The sequence below is a fragment of the Ovis aries genome, chromosome 23, assembly GCF_016772045.2.
Source record: "Ovis aries strain OAR_USU_Benz2616 breed Rambouillet chromosome 23, ARS-UI_Ramb_v3.0, whole genome shotgun sequence".
NCBI classification, from domain to species: Eukaryota; Metazoa; Chordata; class Mammalia; order Artiodactyla; family Bovidae; genus Ovis; species Ovis aries.
In genome coordinates, this window is record NC_056076.1 from 35,112,111 (window position 1) to 35,130,976 (window position 18,866).

An 18,866-nucleotide genomic window follows, 5' to 3' on the forward strand; every position below is an offset into this window, starting at 1 on the left:
TGATGCTGTTTATCAGTTCCTTCTATTCAGAGTTGTTGGAGTATTTTTATCATGAAAAGGTGTTGGGTAAATGTTTTTATAACCATTGTTGCTTTTACAAAACAATTATTTTTAAGTTTCTAGAATATACAGCATTATTTACGGGTTTTTTTCCACTTTTAATGGTTAAAAACAATTTAATTTTCTTTTTTCTTCTACCCCCCCCCTTTTTTTTAAACAGGAGTAACTTTATATATGGTTCATACTTGAGTAAAGAGGAAATTGCTTTCTCAGACCCTACTCCTGATGGAAAACTGTTTGCAACACAGTACTGTGGCACTGGTCAGTTTCTGGTATATAATTTTATTAATGGACAAAATAGTACCTAACATAAACTCATGCCTGCAGTATCAGAAGACATCTACTGATGAGAATGGATTGGTTGTTGACTTAAACCAGGAACTAGGGCCATTTTTATTACAATGAACTCAGGACTGGCAACAACCAGAAGGTTGTTCCATTTTCATAAAATTGGAAAAAAAAATGAAGTAATTGCTTATTGTTGTTTTGTTTTTTAAAGAAGATATTTTATTATCTTTTACAGAAATTTATGATTGATGTATTTTATCTATAGTTATTTAGACATGTTTACATGCAGCAGATAATTGTTCATAGTGGACTGAAAACTAATGCAAGGACTATGGTCTCAGTGATAAGTATAATCTGAAGTTCTTAATTGTGGCAATATACCAGTATAGCTTGGTACTGTATTTTTTTAATATTGATCTGCTGATACCAGTTATAGTTTTAAAGATTGTATTTTCACAGAGTGGAAACCAATGTTTTTACATTATTATTCAAGAAGAGTGTGATGTGTTTAGGAATCAAGACTAATTCTTAAAGGGTCTGATACCTACTTTAAGGGAATCATCACAAAAAAAGCAAAGCTCCTTTAGCAAGAGAGAATTTGAAATACTGAGTTTGTTCTTCTGTTTCTCTTTTTCTGCTTCTTGCTGCCATCACAAAGCAGAAGGTGGAAAAGAATTGAAGCTTTTCTCCTTGGAGAACTATGAATGACTCGAATTAGAATGGTGCCCTTTAGTTTATTTTTTCATTCTGGTTTCACTTTTTAAAATAAACGTCAACTTGGCACACTTTGGCTATTCACAATCCCAAAGAGGTTTATAAAAACCTGTGGACTAGTTGCAAGCTAAATATGTTTGAATTGGTATCTGCTTTGTTACTCCTCAGAAATACTACACTGGGTATATGCCCTCATTATTGGACTTCATTTTGATACTTGTCTATCCTTCATAGTGCCCTCTACTTTTAAAGGGTTTATATGTTGAAAAACTGCTGTGGCCTTTTATGACTTGTATATAGTGTAGAATAAAATAATAAAATACTTGATAGTTTTTTCTAAGTGATAAATGTGATAATGATATGTTGTTATTGTGCTTTTTCAGGAAGTCTGTTAGGTTTGCTACCTTGAAATAAGATTAAAACAGTGGGTTTTGAAAAGGTAGTTTTCACCAGTTTGCTGCAGAATCTGTATATCAGTAATATCTCCAAAAGACAAGATCCTAACATGGGAATTTTCTGGTCTTTCAAAGAAATGAAGAGCCATGGCCCAAGAATGAAACACCACTATGATTTAATATAGGTGAATGTTATGAGCTGACATTAAAACCAGCTAAAATTAAGACTTTTAAATTAAGATCGACATATTGTGATATATGATATATATCATTGTGATACACACACACACACACACACACACACATTATCACCCATACATGTGTGATTAATTGAGTGGTGTAAGGCTCTGTACCTGTCAGTAGGGTGGAATGGTAAGGCAGTGTGACTATTTCTTCTCATTCATCATGATGGTCCAACTCTTGACACTGCTTTTTTCTTTGGTCTTGAGACTCTTTTAGTCATTGCTGGTCTCAATGTTTGCCTGACAGGGAACCCATGATTTTTTAAAAGCAGGATGAAGACTTCAGGTGTAGCATAGATGTTCTAATAACTGTTAAACTCAAAATATAGGCCCAGATCCCATAAAAGCAATAGGATTCTCTGGGTAGCCATACTCGGTGGGTTTCAAAGGGACTTGGAAGTAGACAGGCTGTATTTATTGGTTGGTTTAAAGGTTACCATTACTAGGAAGATTGTTTCTTTTCATGTTTATATTAAAGACACAGCCCCTCAAATAAATTTTACAATCTAGCTATTTCTCCAAGAAGAGATTAATAATATTTAACATTTGAGTGTTTGCCATGTGTCATACCTTGTGTTTGTGCTGTGCTTAATCAGTCAGTCGTGTCTGACTCTTTGCAACCCTATGGACTGTAGCCCGCCAGGCTCCTCTGTCCATGGGGATTCTGCAGGCAAGAAGAATACTGGAGTGGGTTGCCGTGCCTTCCTCCAGGGGATCTTCCAACCCAGGGATTGAACCCAAGTCTCCCATATTGCAGGCAGATTCTTTACCATCTGAGCCACCAGGGAAACCCAAGAATACTGGAGTGAGTAGCCTATCCCTTCTCCAGGGGGATCTTCCCGACCCAGGGATCGAACCTGGGTCTCCTGCACTGCAGGCAGATCCTGTACCAGCTGAGCTACCAGGGAAGCCCTAGTGATGCATTATTTAATTACGACAGCCACATAGGTAGAGTTTAGACAAGCTTATAGAAGAGGCTGCAGTCTTTGTGAAAGATACGCAAATTGAACTAAAGCTATGATGTGTAGATGAAAATTAGACAAATGAACTCTGAGAAGTTAAATTGAAGAATTGATGGAGTTGATAACTGACTAGAGAAAGATCATGACAGGGGAATCTGGGTAATTTTGGTTTAGGTAGCAGAGTAGGTGGATTTGGGGCCGAGAAGAGCATACTGGAGAATTAGGTGGGGAAGGATGAGCTTGGTTCTGCTCACAGTTTGAAGGTGGTTGCTGAATCTCCAAGTGGAGATATCTATTTGGTGTATATAACGGAACATGTAGACCTAGAGTCTGGGGAAAGTTTGAACTAAGCCAATTTATTTAGTTATTTGAAGATTTAGAGGAGATCTCCACCCTGGGGTTTATTAGAGGGTAGAGGAGACTATTGAAGAACTTGTGAGGATGCACATGCAAGGGGAGAACCAGGAGAAAGTGGCAGAAACCAAGACTCGGGAGCCGTCGACACCGTCACACCGCTGAAGACGGAAGAGTGACGACAGAAGCAGCATTGTGGTCTCTGGAGTTGTGGAGGCGCCAGCGCTACAGTGAGTAAACGCTAGTGGTCACAAACCTCAGCAGATCGATTCTGTAATTGCTAATTATACAGAGGTGCCTGTAAATGTTTTCTCAGCTACCCTTGAATAGTTGGGCTGAATGTCTGGTATATTGACAATATAGGACCCACCAGTATAGACAGACACCCTGCAATCTTATACGTTATGCTCTTGTTTACGTGGACGTACAATGGTTTTATTTCAGTTTGTCAGCATTATAAAAATCAGTATTTTATCAGTTTATAATGTGCAAGAGTGAACTTGATATATCTACTAAAATCATGACTATCATAAGAACAGTAAATACAGTAGACATATACTGATATTTTAATTGTCGCTGACTTTGCATGGCTGCTCAGCTAGGGGATCTTGGTAGGAACACAGCCACATTCCTTCCTGGCTGTAGTTCACTGGCGGTGAAGGTGGCTAAATTGATTTCTGGGGTAGCGACTGCAGACACACACAGGCCTTCTACCTGTTCTCTTGGCTCTTGGGCTTTCTAGCAGATCAAGGGAGGATTCTGTCTCAGAACAGCAAAGAACTGGTAAGAAAACTTGCTGTCGCTTTTCCTAGCTATTCCTATCCCATTCGCCGTCATAATCGCTGAAGTGCAGCTGACCCTGAAACAACGTGGGGGTTGGGGTGCTAACCCCACTCGTAGTCGTGAATCAGGTGTAACTTTACAGTCGACTCTTTATATTAGCACTTTGTAGATTCAATCAGCCAGGGATTGTGTAGTACTGTAGTAATTTTTTTCTTTTTGAAAAAAATTGTGTATAAGTACACCTGTGAAGTTCAAACCTGTATTGTTGAAGGGTCAACTATAGATTCTTTCCTCAGCTTAATATTTGACAGCTAAGACATAGGAATTTACAGTGTTTCCTTGGTCCCAGGGGTCCTTCCTGCATCTTCAGTTATGATTTTTTTGTTTTTTTTTTTTTTCAGGGAAGCCAAGGTTTCATTGTTTTATCAATATTCTCTTAGACCCAGAGGGAGCTATGAGCTTCTTGCCATGACTGGAGACAAGCCTGAGCAATGTGTGTTCTCTGGATATTGTTCAGCTCTACGTAGTTGCATACAACAGTACAGCAGTCAGTTTCACAGCTGGTAGTCTTTCCAAGGCAGCTCATTGGAGTTTGTAGTAGGACACTGGCAGTTTCCTCCTTGCTCCTGAATCTGTCAGCATACTTAAAATAGTTACTGGCCTTCCTGAGGCAACAGCCAGGGACCTCTGACCCTAAAGAATGTTTTTACAGTTCTATATCAAAGGTTATTTTAGCACTGTCAATATAATAGAACTGAAAGGCATTCCCCCCGCCGCCCCCAGAATAATAAGTTAATTCTCCAAAGCTGGTGAAATTTAGAGTTTAGAAATAAAATGGAGAGTAACCTCAGGTTATACTACACAGTTCTACCGTCCCAAAGTCTGCCTCTTGGGACATGGAAATGAATACAGTTGCCATCTATAAAAGATCGGGGATGTACCATGGATATTTCTAACATCTCTTTAATCATTTCTAGACCTGTTATTCATGATTATGTGGCACTCTGCAAGTGGGCATGGTGTGTAGATACTTTATATGTGTGCATCTTCTTTGGATAAGCTATAGATTTTCAGTCCACAAATACTTACTCAGCACTTTCTTGCACTGTTAAGCCAGAATAGTAGAATCTTAGAGTTATCCAACTTACGACAGGTGGACTTGTGGCGTTTCTCGGACACTGGCAGAACCAGCTCATTCCATTTTTGAACATATCAGAAAATGTAAAGAAAACACACTTTCTTTTTAGAGGGTGAGGGAGAATTTAATACATTCACCAAATTAAATGAAAGGACAAGAATGTACTGTCAACACAACTTAAGACAATTTAGAATCATAAACAAAATGTGAGGTAGACTGACTAGTGAAATTCACCAAATTTTGGTTAAGAAACTTTACAGTAATAAAGTAACACAGGTGCCTCCTTTTTAACAATCACAAGAAGCAATTGCATCAATTACAGCCCAAAAAATTGAATACAGCAATTCTCATTGTAAGTTTACATTCAGTATTAACCTGTGTGAACCCTCACATATGGTAGGGTTTAACAGGTCTATAGGTCAGTTATTCTGCAGGCCAAGTGAACACATTCACACCATGATATTCTAAGGGCTGGCGAGGCTCGAAGTGGAACACACCAGGGGTTGTATTAACCAAATCATGGTGGTCTGTGCTTGTGCAATTTTATCCTTAAAGGAGAATGACCTAACATTCTCTAAAGAATTATACTGATAAGGTGATTTTAAAAGATCCAAGCCTTAGTAAGACAGACACTGGAAAGAATAGGCAGGTCAGTTTAAATTCTCCATCATCAGGGTGATGGTCTTTTGGCTTTATTCTGGCATTTCTCTTCCAAAGAGTTAAACAGAATTTAAGGGATGATAATCATCTGATTTTTTCAGAGTGTAGCCCTAATAAATATGGAGTCTCCACAGCTCAAATAAGTACTTAAAATTTTTTTCCTTAAACTGAAGCCATAAAGCCAGAAGAAACCCTGAGAGGCCATCTGCCCCAGGAACAGCTGTTTTAGGATTATTTCAAGTATTTTATTTGCCCTATATAGTAAATATTGGAATATTGCACAAACAGTGGGTTTCTTGATATCTGCAGTAGGCCCTTTCAACAAAACAAGTGAAATACATTCATATCTAAATCAGCCTGCTTCATTACGTACCTCTTTGCCAAAAGTTCTGCTGTACTAAAAACAAGTATTTTTAAAGCATATATAAGGCAGGTCCTCTTTAAAGATCAATTAAAAATGGAATTTTTAAAAGGAATTGTTCATTTTGATACATATACAACAAAAATAGCTATTAAAACCAAGAGATATGAAATCATTTTCAGATTAGTACATTCTATCTTTTCACTCTCTGTAAACTCCGTATCACAAACTAGTAAAGCTGGTCAGGTAACACTATTTGTTCTGAGTGAATGCAGGCTTAGCAGGCCCCTCTCAGTAGTTTCAGGCCTTAAACAAGACATCTATTCAAGTAAAAATGGCTGTGTAAAGTGGAGATAAAGTGAAAGTGATATATGGGCTAATAAGAAAAATGTCAAGCCATCAATGAAAATTGAAGTAATCTGGAAGAATCAACTTCTAACAAACTTAGTATGTTCTAGAACATTGTCTAGAAATCTGTTTTTGATTAAAATATGTGGTAAAAGTCTGTATAAACTTATGCCTCCTACTGTTGATGCTGAACAAAGATCCCCTGTTGATTTTTGAGTCAAAAAGACTTAAATGGAATTCTTCTTTACTGCACACACTCACTCACTCACTCACTGGTAGAATTAAGTAAAACAGCATCTCTCTATGGCTCTGTTTCCCATTTCAGCAGTTTCTGTGGTATTGTCAGTATAAGGCAGCTAATTCAGTGTATCTTTGAAAGGAAACTCCGCTTTAGTCTTTGAAACAAACTAGTTCCACTCCACACAGAAGCTTAGCCTGCCCGACATTTAGCTTTGCTGGTGCCAAATGCTTAATTCCAACCCAATGGAGTGGGTGTGGGGTGACTGCTGAAACCTTAATTGGCTCAACTTTTGAATCAGGTTTTCCTTGTACAAGATTAATCACTGTTCATATTCTCACAGGCATGATGTGCTTAAGAGACTGGAAACATTTTTAAAGAATGGATAAAGCAAAAGAACGTAAGCCAGGAGAAGCTGCATAAATACACACAACGCCTGCTCTCCGTTTACTGACGTGTTTGTTCAGTTTAAATAGTAAACTTTCAACTCCTGTGGAAATTTTGCCAAAAGTTTCAATACATACAAGATTATAAATCATAAACTAACACTGCACAGAGAAAGACAAGGCTACTTTTTTTTTAAATACAAATATCTTCTACATTCTATCATTTCAGACCCCTGAGTAATACTGTACCAAAGTACAGATCTGAAGAGAAACTGAGGGCTCAGGCCTCAAATGTTAATCTTCAATTAATTCCACACCAATGGCGTGAGTCTCACATAACACATTCAGGCTCGCTAACGCCAAGAGTCAGTTTTCCCCCTGACAGAGCATAGTAGAAAAAAACAATGCAGTGCCCATGCGGTTTCTCCACAGTATTTCCTCCTCAGGCTCCCGTGGGCAGACCACATCTTGAGTTAATTGCATAACTACCTAGGGTGGAGTTAACCTGAATTTAAGGTCCTGAAACTGGAAGTGAAGGAAAGTGATGCCCCCCAGAGATCTGGGTCAGATTTGGGGGTGGGGGCGTTTCTTTGGAGAACAGACAAATACATGTTGCACTTTGCTCCACAGTGATTGTACTTTAAAGGAAAAAATTAAATCCCCAATAATTATTTCTGCCCCACCCCTTCTAGGCATTCCTCTGCTAGTTTTGGTCTCTTCAAAAGGTCATACGTGACGTCCGGTGAGAAAGTAGAGTGGCTTGTCGTCGCTGCTGTTGGCGGTCTGGAACTCGTCCCGGAGGCGGAACTGCCACTCGTCCTCCAGCTCCAAGCGGACAATTGTTTGGCGCAAGGAGCTTCTGTCTTGGCAGATGACACACAGGGTAGCACCTTCAGGAGAGAGCAGGGATGTGTCTTAGGCTCAGGGGTTGAAAGGACTTAGAGAACCTTTCTTACCTCCCTCTGATTATATCCCCTAAGCGAACACTTTTGAGAACCAACGTATAAAAGTAACCTGTCAGGACTGTTCATTTGATTATTTATTTTGAATAAAGAAACTGATATAAATGCCAAAGTTTGAAAGAGTGTAAAGTGAAGGCCCTCCCAACCACACCCCACCCCTTCTTCTGTGTGTGTGTGTGCGTGTTGCTCAGTCATGTCCAACTCTGCAACCCCATGGACTTTAGCCCAGCAGGGTCCTCTGTCCATGGAATTCTCCAGGCAAGAATATTGGTGTGGACTGCCATTCACTTCTCCAGGGGATATTCCAGATCTAGGGATTGAGCCCAGGTCTCCTGCATTCCAGGCGGATTCTTTACCGCTGAGCCACTAGGGAAGACTTTCTGCTGTGGTAACCAGCATTAAAACCCACATTGTAAGGTTCTGTGAGTCCCGCTAGATCAAGGGTTCTCAACCTTGGCACTGGGGCCACAAGACTACTGTGGGGCTATTTTGTTCTTGTGGTATGTTTAGCAGTGTCCTTGGCTTCTTCCCACTCTCTGCTAGCAGCACCCCACCCTGTGACAACATGAAATGTCTCCAGATATTGCCAAATAGCCCCCAAGATGCTTCCTCCTGTCCCCCCACCCCGACACACACACCTCCAGATGTGTTTTATACACACACTGTTCTCATAAAAATGGCACGCTGTACACAACATACTGAACCTTTTTTCACCAACCTCAGGAGTCGCCTTATCGAGGTTATTTGTGATGCTTAATCTGCAGTTTGTTCTTAAGCAAACCTCTGTATGCTGCATACCTGTTGAAGCAACTTGGGCTTCTCTTCCAGAATCGTAACTCACTAATTTTTATTGAAATTAGATTTATATGAGAAGCATTTGCATTGCATCATTCCTATGTAAAATTAATAGCAGCGACAACATCTTTAAACCTGGCTATATTTATCCACATTTAGCCTAACTCCCTTAGTGCCCCAGTTTCAAAGAAAGGTGTATCAGCTTACTGGCAAAATGTGTTAAAGTGCTCTTTTATGGTTTTCACCTCTGCATTTTGTCCAGTGGGAACTAACAGCACTCACAAGCAAGATGCTGAATTTGATTTACCTTTGAGAAACTTAAATTTCTTAAGAAGATCAGCACCTACAAAAGAGTCACAGAGGTACAAGAGGAGTCCACCGAAGCACACCGCTTCACAGTTGACGTTGCTGGAGTGGGGTCTGGAGCTGATGTAGCATACGGCCACCTGCAACCATCAAGCACAGAGCACACTAGCATTTCAGAAGCCAGTAAAACCTCTGCGTTGTCAGTTGAATGATCCATGCCTGCCTTTCTAGCTGTCCCTCTCAGGGTCAGGTAACGGAGACATGTTTTATTGGAACTTCAGGGGGCTGCTTATCTGAGCCTTGTACTCCCTTTGTGTGTCATGTTTTAACCTACCTAAAGCTTCTCTTATTTCTCATAATAAAGGGTAGTTATGAGAGAAACTGCCAGATGCAGAACAAGCCCCTCTACCTGAGCGCCCCGGCCCCTCCCCCTTTACCTCTGGTCCAATGTTAAGGTAGCAGTCGATGGCCAGCACGGGGCTCCGAAAGTTTCGGATAGCTTTGGGGAAGAGTTTGTAGGAGGCGTGCTGCAGGAACTTCTCCAGGAGGAACTGTGCAGGGGCTGCCAGAAGGGTGTGCTCACTGTCGGGAGCACAGACGTACTGTAGGGGCAGAATAGGCGCCATGCTCTCTGACACCTGGAATCAGAGCCAAGGGAGTGATGGGAAATGTTTGCGTGGGCATTGTGTGACCCCCACCAGGAGAGCACGCCTGCATCCTGACAGCCCGCAGGAAAGGCAGCAGCACCGTCTTGTCATCCTGGGGTTCTGAAATTCTTCCTGTTGGATTTAACGTAATTTATACGCAGCAAGGGCCTGAGCAAATGTTAAAGGAGGCTTCTTTGAAAGTTTGCGCACTTAGCATGTACATTGTAAGGACCAACAGAAACCTTTTTACAGCACTGCTGGACGTGGATGGGTTAAATCCCATCCTGTCAGCACCAGGAAAAAAAGCAAGGAGGTCTTTAAGCTCCACCGGATAGTCCACATGCTGTAAATGACTGTGCATGGCCAGTCAAGTCCATCTTTTCCAACTCCGTGGACTGTAGCCTGCCAGGCTTCTCTGTCCATGGGATTTCCCAGGCAAGAATACTGGAGTGGGTTGCCATTTCCTTCTCCAAGGGATCTTCCCAACCCAGGGATCAAACCCGTGTCTCCTGCATTGCAGACAGATTCTTTACTGCTGTGCCTCCTGGGCAGCCCTATAAATGATTAGCTACCAGCAAATCTTATAAACGGAAAAGGGTAGGCCCATAGAATTAACCCTTAACACATTTTGATCTGCCTTACTTTAAAAATAAAACTGGCAAAGGCCATGCAAGCAAGCAATTTGATTTACCTTTCTCTCACCTGTTACATAAAGAATGTAAAAAATGTCAACTTTGCCAGTTTATAGAACACATTTGAAACTAAAGCTTTGATGGAGTTAAGCCTTAAATCTAAAGAAAGGTAATTTGTTGAAATTTCAAAACGTAGGTTTGGTTCTAGATGAGTCCTCAGGGAAACAAGGCTCCAGATTTGACATTAAGAGGGGCCTCCCTTGTGTCACCTCACTTTCCAGTCAAGTGGCATGTACTTAATGCCGATACCAGGAAACAGATAACTGAGGGATCATCTTATTTTCAGCAGGAGACTCAAGCTTGCCAACTTACCATGATCTTTGGTTTAATGATAAAGTCCCTCTGCCCGCCAACTTGCACATGTTTCTTCATGAGACTGAAGTTGTTAAAGCGGCAGATGAGCAGTCCACTGCTGTTGGTTCTCAGGTTAAAGTCAACATCTTCACAGAAATACCTAAATTAGAACCACAGTGGCAGGGTCCGTGGACTGTCACCTCTCAGCTGTGCTACTTACAGAGACAACACCTGTGGCAGATGTTAGGTGACCGCCTCAGAGACAGCCATCCTTTCCCCCACGTGGGGCTGGCTCCGTGAGCACCGGCTTGTGTTGTAATGCCCTGATGGGGGCACTACAGTCATTAAGGAAGGAGCACTGAGGGGACTGGTCCCAGACCTGGCACAGCCCCTTACTTAGGCACCCCTGAACTGAAACAGGACCACGCACTCTGTATACTCTTTGTGGGACAGGAGTGCAGAGCTGCTCCCAGTGTTAACATCCTGGCTGCAAACAGGATGAAGCATCTGCCAAATTTAAAACAGAAGTGAAATCGCTACAGAATATTGTAAGAGCTGCAGCTCGGGGGTTGACTTAAGAGGGACTTGCGGCCTCTGACATTCTTCCTTGGCCATTTCGGATTTTCTGGGACAAGTGCATAGTTCATTCGGGAGGCAAGGCCAGGGCTAGCTGGCTTTTCCCCACAGGATCCAGATCTCAGGGTCTTGCTAACATCTCAGGAAGTGACTACCTTCCGAGTTCCGAGTGAAAGGTTAATTGTGAACAGGTTTATGGGTCCACACACTGATTTCCACTGATGAAACAATTTGGTCCCTGTTTCAGTTCTTGTGGAATAATAAGATGGCTGAAATATACTTCCTAAGCATTTCACATTGCAGCACTCATGACTGAGTCTGGGTCAGTTTGAACAGTGATGAAGGGGCACTTGGGGGCTTGTGATGCCCCATTCTCTGTCCGTATAAACAGTCTTAGTTTCTCAGAGACGAATAAACACATTACAGAGGCTGGAGCTGGGCAGAAACAGTAACCGGCAGGATGATGTGCATCCGGGAGCCCAGCTTACCTGTTGAAGTCGTACTGCACGTTCTGAGTCAGATCTATGTTGAGGAGGATGAAGTCATGCACGTGGCACCTAGAGAATGGGACCTTGAGGCTCCGAGAAGTCAGCCTGCTGCTCCACTTCTGGATGCCCAGGATCGCGTAGTGCACGATTTTCGGTGTCGCCTCCATGTGCTGCAAGACACTCTTCAAGGACACATTCTTACTGGAAACTCCTGTTTCCATGGGCTGGCTATGAAATGCAGAGTTCGTTTACATAAGAGATCACTCAGTATCACTGAAGACATGGTCACGTGGGAAGAGCTGACACTACTGTATGGTATTGATATCTGCAAAGGACACAACTAGCTGGTTGACTTTCTCTTAGTCTGGAGCGGACAAGGATGTCAAGCCTGGTTTCCATGCTGCCTGTCACTGCTGATCTAGAGAAGCTGCCTTCCAGGGGTGAGCGTCCTTGTGTGTGTCCGACTCTTTGCTACCCCATGGACTGGAGCCTGCCAGGCTCCTCTGTCCTGTAATTTTCCAGGCGAGAATACTGGAGTGGGTTGCCATTTCCTCCTCCAGGGGATCTTCACGGCCCAGGGATCAAACCTGCACCTCCTGCACTGGCAGGCAGGCTCTTTACCACGGAGCCACTAGGGCAGTCCCCTGGGGTGAGGCTGACCCCTTAAAGGCAGAGAAAGAAATCCGGCTCATTTTCAAGGTGAGTAATGAACAGGGAGTTACCAAAGAGAGGCAGCCAGAGGTTAGGAGCACACAGGTACTCTTCCCAGTCCTGGAAATTATAGTATAATAAAGGAATATTTCTTAATGTCCCTGGCTTCAAATCCACCAGGGAAATGAGGACACAGGGTCACACATCTGAGCTGGAAGGGCCTTGAGACCATGTGGCACACTGTTTCACTGGGGCTGAGGACATCTGGGCTCATTTACTGCATAGGACATCTCCAGGTTTAGCATTTCATGGTCCTCATGGATCCCCTCACCGCTGCGCCAGGAGGAGAACCACGTGTTTTGGCCCAGCCGTAATTTTATAGAGGATGGAATTGAGACAGAGATGGAATAACTTCCCTTTTCATCCAGACAGTTAGGAAGAAGAGCTAGGGCTAAAAACCATTCCAATTCAGAAGCCAGTAGTCTTTCTACATAAACCACAGTGTCTTTCAACAGACTCTTACAGCAGACCAAAGCTGCGGTAACACAAACAGTCCAGGAGTTTAATGGTATACCAAGTGTCTAGATTAAAAAATCCCTAAGTCGCCGCAGAAAGTGCTGGTGAGAGTAAGTGGTCTCAGATGGTGGCTCTGCTCTGGGAAGCTGTGCCCCTCGTTTACTTTCCTGTGCCATGATGGCTGAGGAGAGGACCTGCTCGGTGGCATGTCACATTCCTAGAACTGCACAGAACCGCCCCTACCTGGTCTGCTCCTGAACACTGTGAATGTTCCACAGGACACACGAGTCATCCATCACGACGATGAAAGGCCAGACACACTCGCGTTTAACTCCCAGCTCTTCCAGGCGGTTTCTCTCCAGCTCCAGGTTGTGATACGACAGCTCCTTGATGAGGAACCTGGCAGCACCTGGAAGGCAACACAAGGCTGGGATGTTCCCCTCAGGCTTGGCGGAGGCCCCACAGACATGTCACATTCTCTCCATACGCATGAGTGTTCGCCTGGTGACTGTACACATCGGGGTTGACCGGACATCCAGGAAATAATTTAAAATGCAGATTCCGGGAGCCCACCACCAAAGGCTCACACTAGTGGTGTCTGATGAGGGGCCAGAGACCTTTTCACTGGTGACTGGTGAACTGCACTTTGAGGAGTGCTGCTAGAATCCCTGTGCCTAGGCTTCCCCACCTGTAAGAAGGCGATGATAATGTCTACTTCATAGACTGTTGTATGGTGCTCAGGACAGTGCTGCACATGGTGAGTGAGTACTCAGTGTTAGCAATTAAGATGATGACCATCAGGAATTAGCCAGATTTTATGAGTGGGCCACCCTAAAATGAGGCTTCCCTGATGGCTCAGATGGTAAAATATTTCCCTGCAATGCAGGAGACGTGGGTTCAATTCCGGGGTCGGGAAGATCCCCTGGAGAAGAGAATGGCAACCCACTCCAGTATTTTTTTTTTTCTTCCACTTCAGTATTCTTGGAGAATCCCATGGACAGAGTAGCCTGGTGGGCTACAGTCCATGGGGGTCACAAAGAGTCAGACACGACTGAGCGACTAACACAGACCCTAAAATGAAACAAAACACAGAAATAAAGAAGTTCAAAAAACCCCAGTTAAGTCCATGGAGGAACCAGGAAAATAGTTTGTTAAGAGAATTGTGTGTAATACTTTGCATTATAAGGGCCATATATGAAAAAGCCTACAGCTAACATACTCACTAGTGAAAAACTGAAAGCTTTTTCTTTAAGATCAAGAATAAGATAAGGATGCCCAACTTTACCATTTCTATTTAACATAGTACTGAAAATCCTAGCCAGAGAAATTACACACACACACACACACACACACACACACACACACACACACACGAACGTCACCCGAGTTGGCAAGAAGTAAAATTATCTGTAGACATGACTTATGTGAGGAAAACCTTAACTATTATACACATGCACATGTTAGAATAAATTCAGCAGAGTTGCAGACAAAAAACAACACAAATTAGCTGTGTTTCTATATGATAACAATGAACAATCTAAAAGGGAAATTAAGAAGTGCTTCATTTTCATCAAAAAGAATACTTGGAATACGTGTTTCACCGAGGAGGCTAAAGACCACTATACTAAAAAGTACAAAATACTGCTGAAAGTGTTTCCAAATAAGTGGAAAGACACGTTCAGGGACTGGAAGGTGCAATACTATTGACAAATCCCACAAGCAACCCACAAATTTAATACAATCCCTATCAAAATATCAGTTTTTCTTTTGTTAGAAAAGTTCATTTTTAAATTCACATGAAACTTCAAAGGACTCTGAATCACCAAAACAATCTTCAAAAAAGAACAGCAAAGCTGGAGGTCTCACACTTGACTGATTACGAAACTAGAGTAATCAAACCAGCGTAGCAGTGGCATAGAGACAGACACAGACCAATGGAATCAGAATACAGAGCCCAGAAACACCCTTGCGTATATGATCAAATGATTTTTGATAGAGGTGCTAAAACCATTCAAATGCAAAACGATGAAGCTGGACCCTCACCTTAATGCTGTATAAAGAAGTCAAAATGACCGAAGAGCTTTTATAAAACTCTTAGAAGAAAATATGGGGGAAAGCTTAATGATACTGGTTTTGGCAATAGTTTGTTGATTTGTTGGCTATGACACTGAAAGCACAGGCAACAAGAGGAAAAATAAATTGGACCACGTAAAAATTTTAAACTGTGCAAAGAACACATTCTTCTATGGAATAGGGGAAAATATTTATAAACCTTATCTGATAAGGGGTGAAAATCTAGAATATACAAAGAACTACAAGTCAACAACACAAACCTTAGTATAAAACAGATTCTCCAAAGAAGATACACAAATGGCCAGCAAGCAAATGAAAGTACGGTCAACATCACTAACCATTAGGAAAATGTGAATCAGAAGATACCGTCACATACCCATTAGGTTGGCTACTCACAACAACAGCAAAAATTCCCAAAAAACACAAGTGTTAGTGAAGATGTGTTAAAACTGGAACCATTTTACATTGTTGGTAAGAATGTACAAGCCATTATGAAAAACAGTATATGTCAATTCCTAAAAAAAAGTTAAAAGTGGAATTACTGTGTGATTAAGCAGTTCTACTTTGGGGTATATACCCATAAGAACGGAAAGCAGGGTTTTGAGATTTGTGTTCATGTCCACAGCAGCAGCATTCACAATAGTCGGAAGGTGAGGAGCAGACCAAGGGTCCATTAGTGAGTGAATGGTAATAAAAATGGGGAGTTAACCTTTGATGTTACTGAGTTGGTTTTGCAAGATGGACAAGAGTTCTGGAGACTGGTTGCATAACAACGTGAATGTACTGATGAATGCTGAACCGTACACTTAACACTGGCTACATTTTGTGCTGTTTTATCAATTTAAAAAAAAAAGCTGCTTTATTTGCATTTATGTTGGTTTCTCTCCCCAGATGATTACAAAAATGGCAAAACTGGCACTAAATAAATTCACTCAAATCTGGGATGAGCAAGTATTTTCTCCTAAAGGTCAGTTAGGCATAGAAAGGTGTGAGGGTCATGTAAATATAGAGAAAGATTTTAGTTAAGTATGGGGATATGTGTTTTTGGGGAAGGATAAAGGACCAAAAATATGTGAAATTCTTACCTCATTTGATGTTAAGTGATGGGAAATAAAATTACATTAAAAATATAAACCTGTTTGGAAAATATTTTAATCAATATTAAGGCTAAAACTTAAGGTAATGAAAAGGAATGAGATGGAGAACAAGAAAGGAAGAGTCTTAAGGAAAGGGGAGAGAGACCTGGAGAGAAGGGCCATGTGGATCCAGGGCACTACTCGGGTCTTTTCTGCCTTCACTCCAGAAATGGGCTCTAAAGCTCTTCTTGATCCTCAGCCCTCCTGAAGCTCTGCCTCCAAGTTCCCACTGAAGCCAACGGGAAGTGAGTGAGATGCAGGGAGTGGGCAGAGGGCAGGGCTCTAGGACACTGGGTCCAGTTGGAGGTCTCCTGCCTTCAGGGGTAAACGAAGCTCTGGACCTCTCTCTCTAGTTCCTCCTCCCGCTCTGTCAGTACACTCGACAGCCAGGTGTCCCCTTGAGAAATCAGCCCACTGACCTTAAACCCCGAGAGGAAAAGCAGGAAAGGCTTCCAGGCACTTTAAAGATGACTGCCATCGGCAGTGATGGTGCTTCCAGTCTCCAGCTGTACAGCACCCCCGAGAACTTGCTGTGTGCCTTTAAGATCAGCGATGACCCCCAGTGATCCCTCCAGACCTGGGTCTGAATTGCTAACCACCCCTTCCTCCTCTGGCCGTCCTCCTCTCTGTGAGGTCCCTGCTGCCAGCTGGTAGCGAGCAATACCTGCAGCCTGTGCTGGCCAGAGTCCCAAGCCCTCCCAGGGTGCTCAGTGTATCAGTGACTTCTTTGGATGCTAGTCCTCAGAAGTTAAAACATTCTGCAAGACTGCAGATGAAGAGAAATGAAAACTCACGTAAAGAGGAGTCAAGGGCTTCCCTAGTGGCTCAGGGGTGCAGAGTCTACCTGCCGACACAGACACGGGTTTGATTCCTGACTGGGGAAGATCCCACATGCGGAGGAGGAACTAAGCCCGGGTGCCGCAACTGCTGAGCCTGTGCTCTAGAAGTGGGGAGCCACAACAACTGAGCCCACGTGCCTCAACCACTGATGTCTACATGCCCTGGAGCCCATGCTCCGCAATGAGAGAGTAGCCACGGCTCACCACAGCTAGAGAAAAGTCTGCAGCAACAAAGAGCCAGCCCAGCCAAATATAATTTTTTTTTGAAGAGTCAAAAGTCCTTTGGTCCACAGAACAAGACACTTTGCAGGGTCATGGGGCCCTCTGGAAGCGTGAGGAATGGAGCTTGGTATTTTTCTTCCTAGCCCTTGCCCTGCGTCCCGCGTGCCCCCTTACCCACGCCTGCGTTATTGAACATGCCGGGAAGCACCAGCATGATGTGGTTGGGCCAGTATTTGCGGTATAGTGGCATCTCATACTCTTTGACCACCAGGAGGTGCAAGTGGCTGATGCCCTCCATAGCATGAAAGAGGTTTAGAAGTCCGTGCTCGTGGCGACCGCTGGAGGGGGTGAAAATAGGGCTCTTGACCACGTTCAGATTCTGCTGAAAGAAAAAAAAAAAAAGGGCCAGAGGCCAGAAAGAAAAATTAGAGCCCTTAGATACTAGATGCTTATAAAGCTGGCTCTAGCACCTGAGGCCGGCCGGCCGTGCACCCAGACGCTCTATCACCTACCTTGTCTGAGACCAGTGGCAGCCGCATGCTCTCCAGGTGCTTGCCCTGCTTGCTGAAGACAAAGTGACTCTCTTTGGATTTGGGAATGATGAAGTAGAGCTGCACCTCTTCTCCCAGCATGGAGGACGAGAACGTGAAGGCGTGGAGAGTGGCGTCGGACATCTGCGTTTGCAAAGAGCAAAGGGAGGGCGTGTAAGCTCACAGTTGGCAAGCTTCCAGGCTGCTCCTCTCAAGATGGTTACTGATAGAGGCCAGCTATCCTGAACTTCTACCTCCCGCCAGACCTGGCTGTGCGTGCAGTGTCAGAAAAGGCAAACACTTCATCTTTTAGTGGCTGACACGAGATCCAAGCTTCTCACCCCAAACACCCTTTCTGAGGGTGGTGCAGTGACTGCTGCTGAAAACTATGATTTCTCACCTCCTTAGAACCACTAGTGCTCAGCCCTGCAGAAGTCCAGTATACCTCTGGGAGGTCTTGCTATCCAAACACTCCCAAAGTTGCTCAGTTATGGGGGAAAACGCTCCTCTGCACATGCGTGTGTGCTAAGTTGCTTCAGTCGTCTCCAGCTCTGCTACCCTTTGGACTGTAGCCCACCAGGCTCCTCAGCCCATGGGATTCTCCAGGCAAGAATACTGGAGTGAGTCACCATGCCCTCCTCCAGGGGATCTTCCTGACCAAGGGATCCTCTTCTGAGGGGGTCAGGTCAAATGATATTTTTGCTAAATAAACTATTAAGATTGGCATCATTAAAACAGCCCTGTGGGCCCATCTTTCCCGGCTACACTGGAAGCTGAAGATGTCTGAATGGTCACTTACCCTAGAACTCTGGCTTCCAGAAGACTTTTGACTCATCCAAGCCACATACAAATCTAACCTCTTTTTTAAGTTGCTGGAAAGTTCACACACTCTCTCATAACCCACCTCAGAGAATAATTATATACAGGCCTTTACAGTGCAGACAATATTTGGCCTAATGAGAAGAGAGCATCACTAGTCAGCAGGCACGAGAAGAATCCAGGTAGCCTTCCCAAGAGGTTCAACCTAAATATTGTATTTCATAGAAAAATAATATTGTAATACTCCCCTTAAGATCTCCTTCATTCTGCTTCACAAGTATCAGGCAGTACTGTAATCACACAGAAACTAAATAGAAGGTTTTTAATATATTGTCTAAAAAATGAATTTTCTAATGATTTATAGATCAGGGGCTTGTATCATCTATATTCC

At 43.1% G+C, this 18,866-nt stretch overlaps 2 protein-coding genes across 13 annotated transcripts in view; one reads left to right on the forward strand and one right to left on the reverse strand.

Moving 5' to 3' along the window:
* ESCO1 (establishment of sister chromatid cohesion N-acetyltransferase 1) overlaps nucleotides 1–8,003 on the forward strand; it is a 43,440-nt gene extending 35,437 nt beyond the window's left edge. For 3 of the 10 annotated variants that reach the window (XM_060405401.1, XM_060405402.1, XM_060405400.1), the window contains 2 exons: nucleotides 221–321; nucleotides 2,335–8,003. In XM_060405401.1, the coding sequence (XP_060261384.1) occupies nucleotides 221–321; nucleotides 2,335–2,615 (382 nt within the window). In that variant the 3' untranslated portion in view covers nucleotides 2,616–8,003. Of the gene's footprint in view, nucleotides 1–220; nucleotides 1,411–2,334 lie in introns of those variants that run through there. The other 7 variants (XM_042239333.2, XM_004020485.5, XM_060405404.1 and 4 more) reach the window with 4 other exon arrangements.
* GREB1L (GREB1 like retinoic acid receptor coactivator) overlaps nucleotides 5,035–18,866 on the reverse strand; it is a 247,693-nt gene continuing 233,861 nt past the window's right edge. For all 3 annotated transcript variants that reach the window (XM_027960953.3, XM_060405398.1, XM_060405399.1), the window contains 8 exons: nucleotides 17,639–17,800; nucleotides 17,301–17,505; nucleotides 13,100–13,265; nucleotides 11,690–11,917; nucleotides 10,644–10,785; nucleotides 9,430–9,630; nucleotides 8,994–9,132; nucleotides 5,035–7,819 (listed from right to left, as the gene is read on the reverse strand). In XM_027960953.3, the coding sequence (XP_027816754.1) occupies nucleotides 7,656–7,819; nucleotides 8,994–9,132; nucleotides 9,430–9,630; nucleotides 10,644–10,785; nucleotides 11,690–11,917; nucleotides 13,100–13,265; nucleotides 17,301–17,505; nucleotides 17,639–17,800 (1,407 nt within the window). In that variant the 3' untranslated portion in view covers nucleotides 5,035–7,655. The remainder of the gene's footprint in view (nucleotides 7,820–8,993; nucleotides 9,133–9,429; nucleotides 9,631–10,643; nucleotides 10,786–11,689; nucleotides 11,918–13,099; nucleotides 13,266–17,300; nucleotides 17,506–17,638; nucleotides 17,801–18,866) is intronic.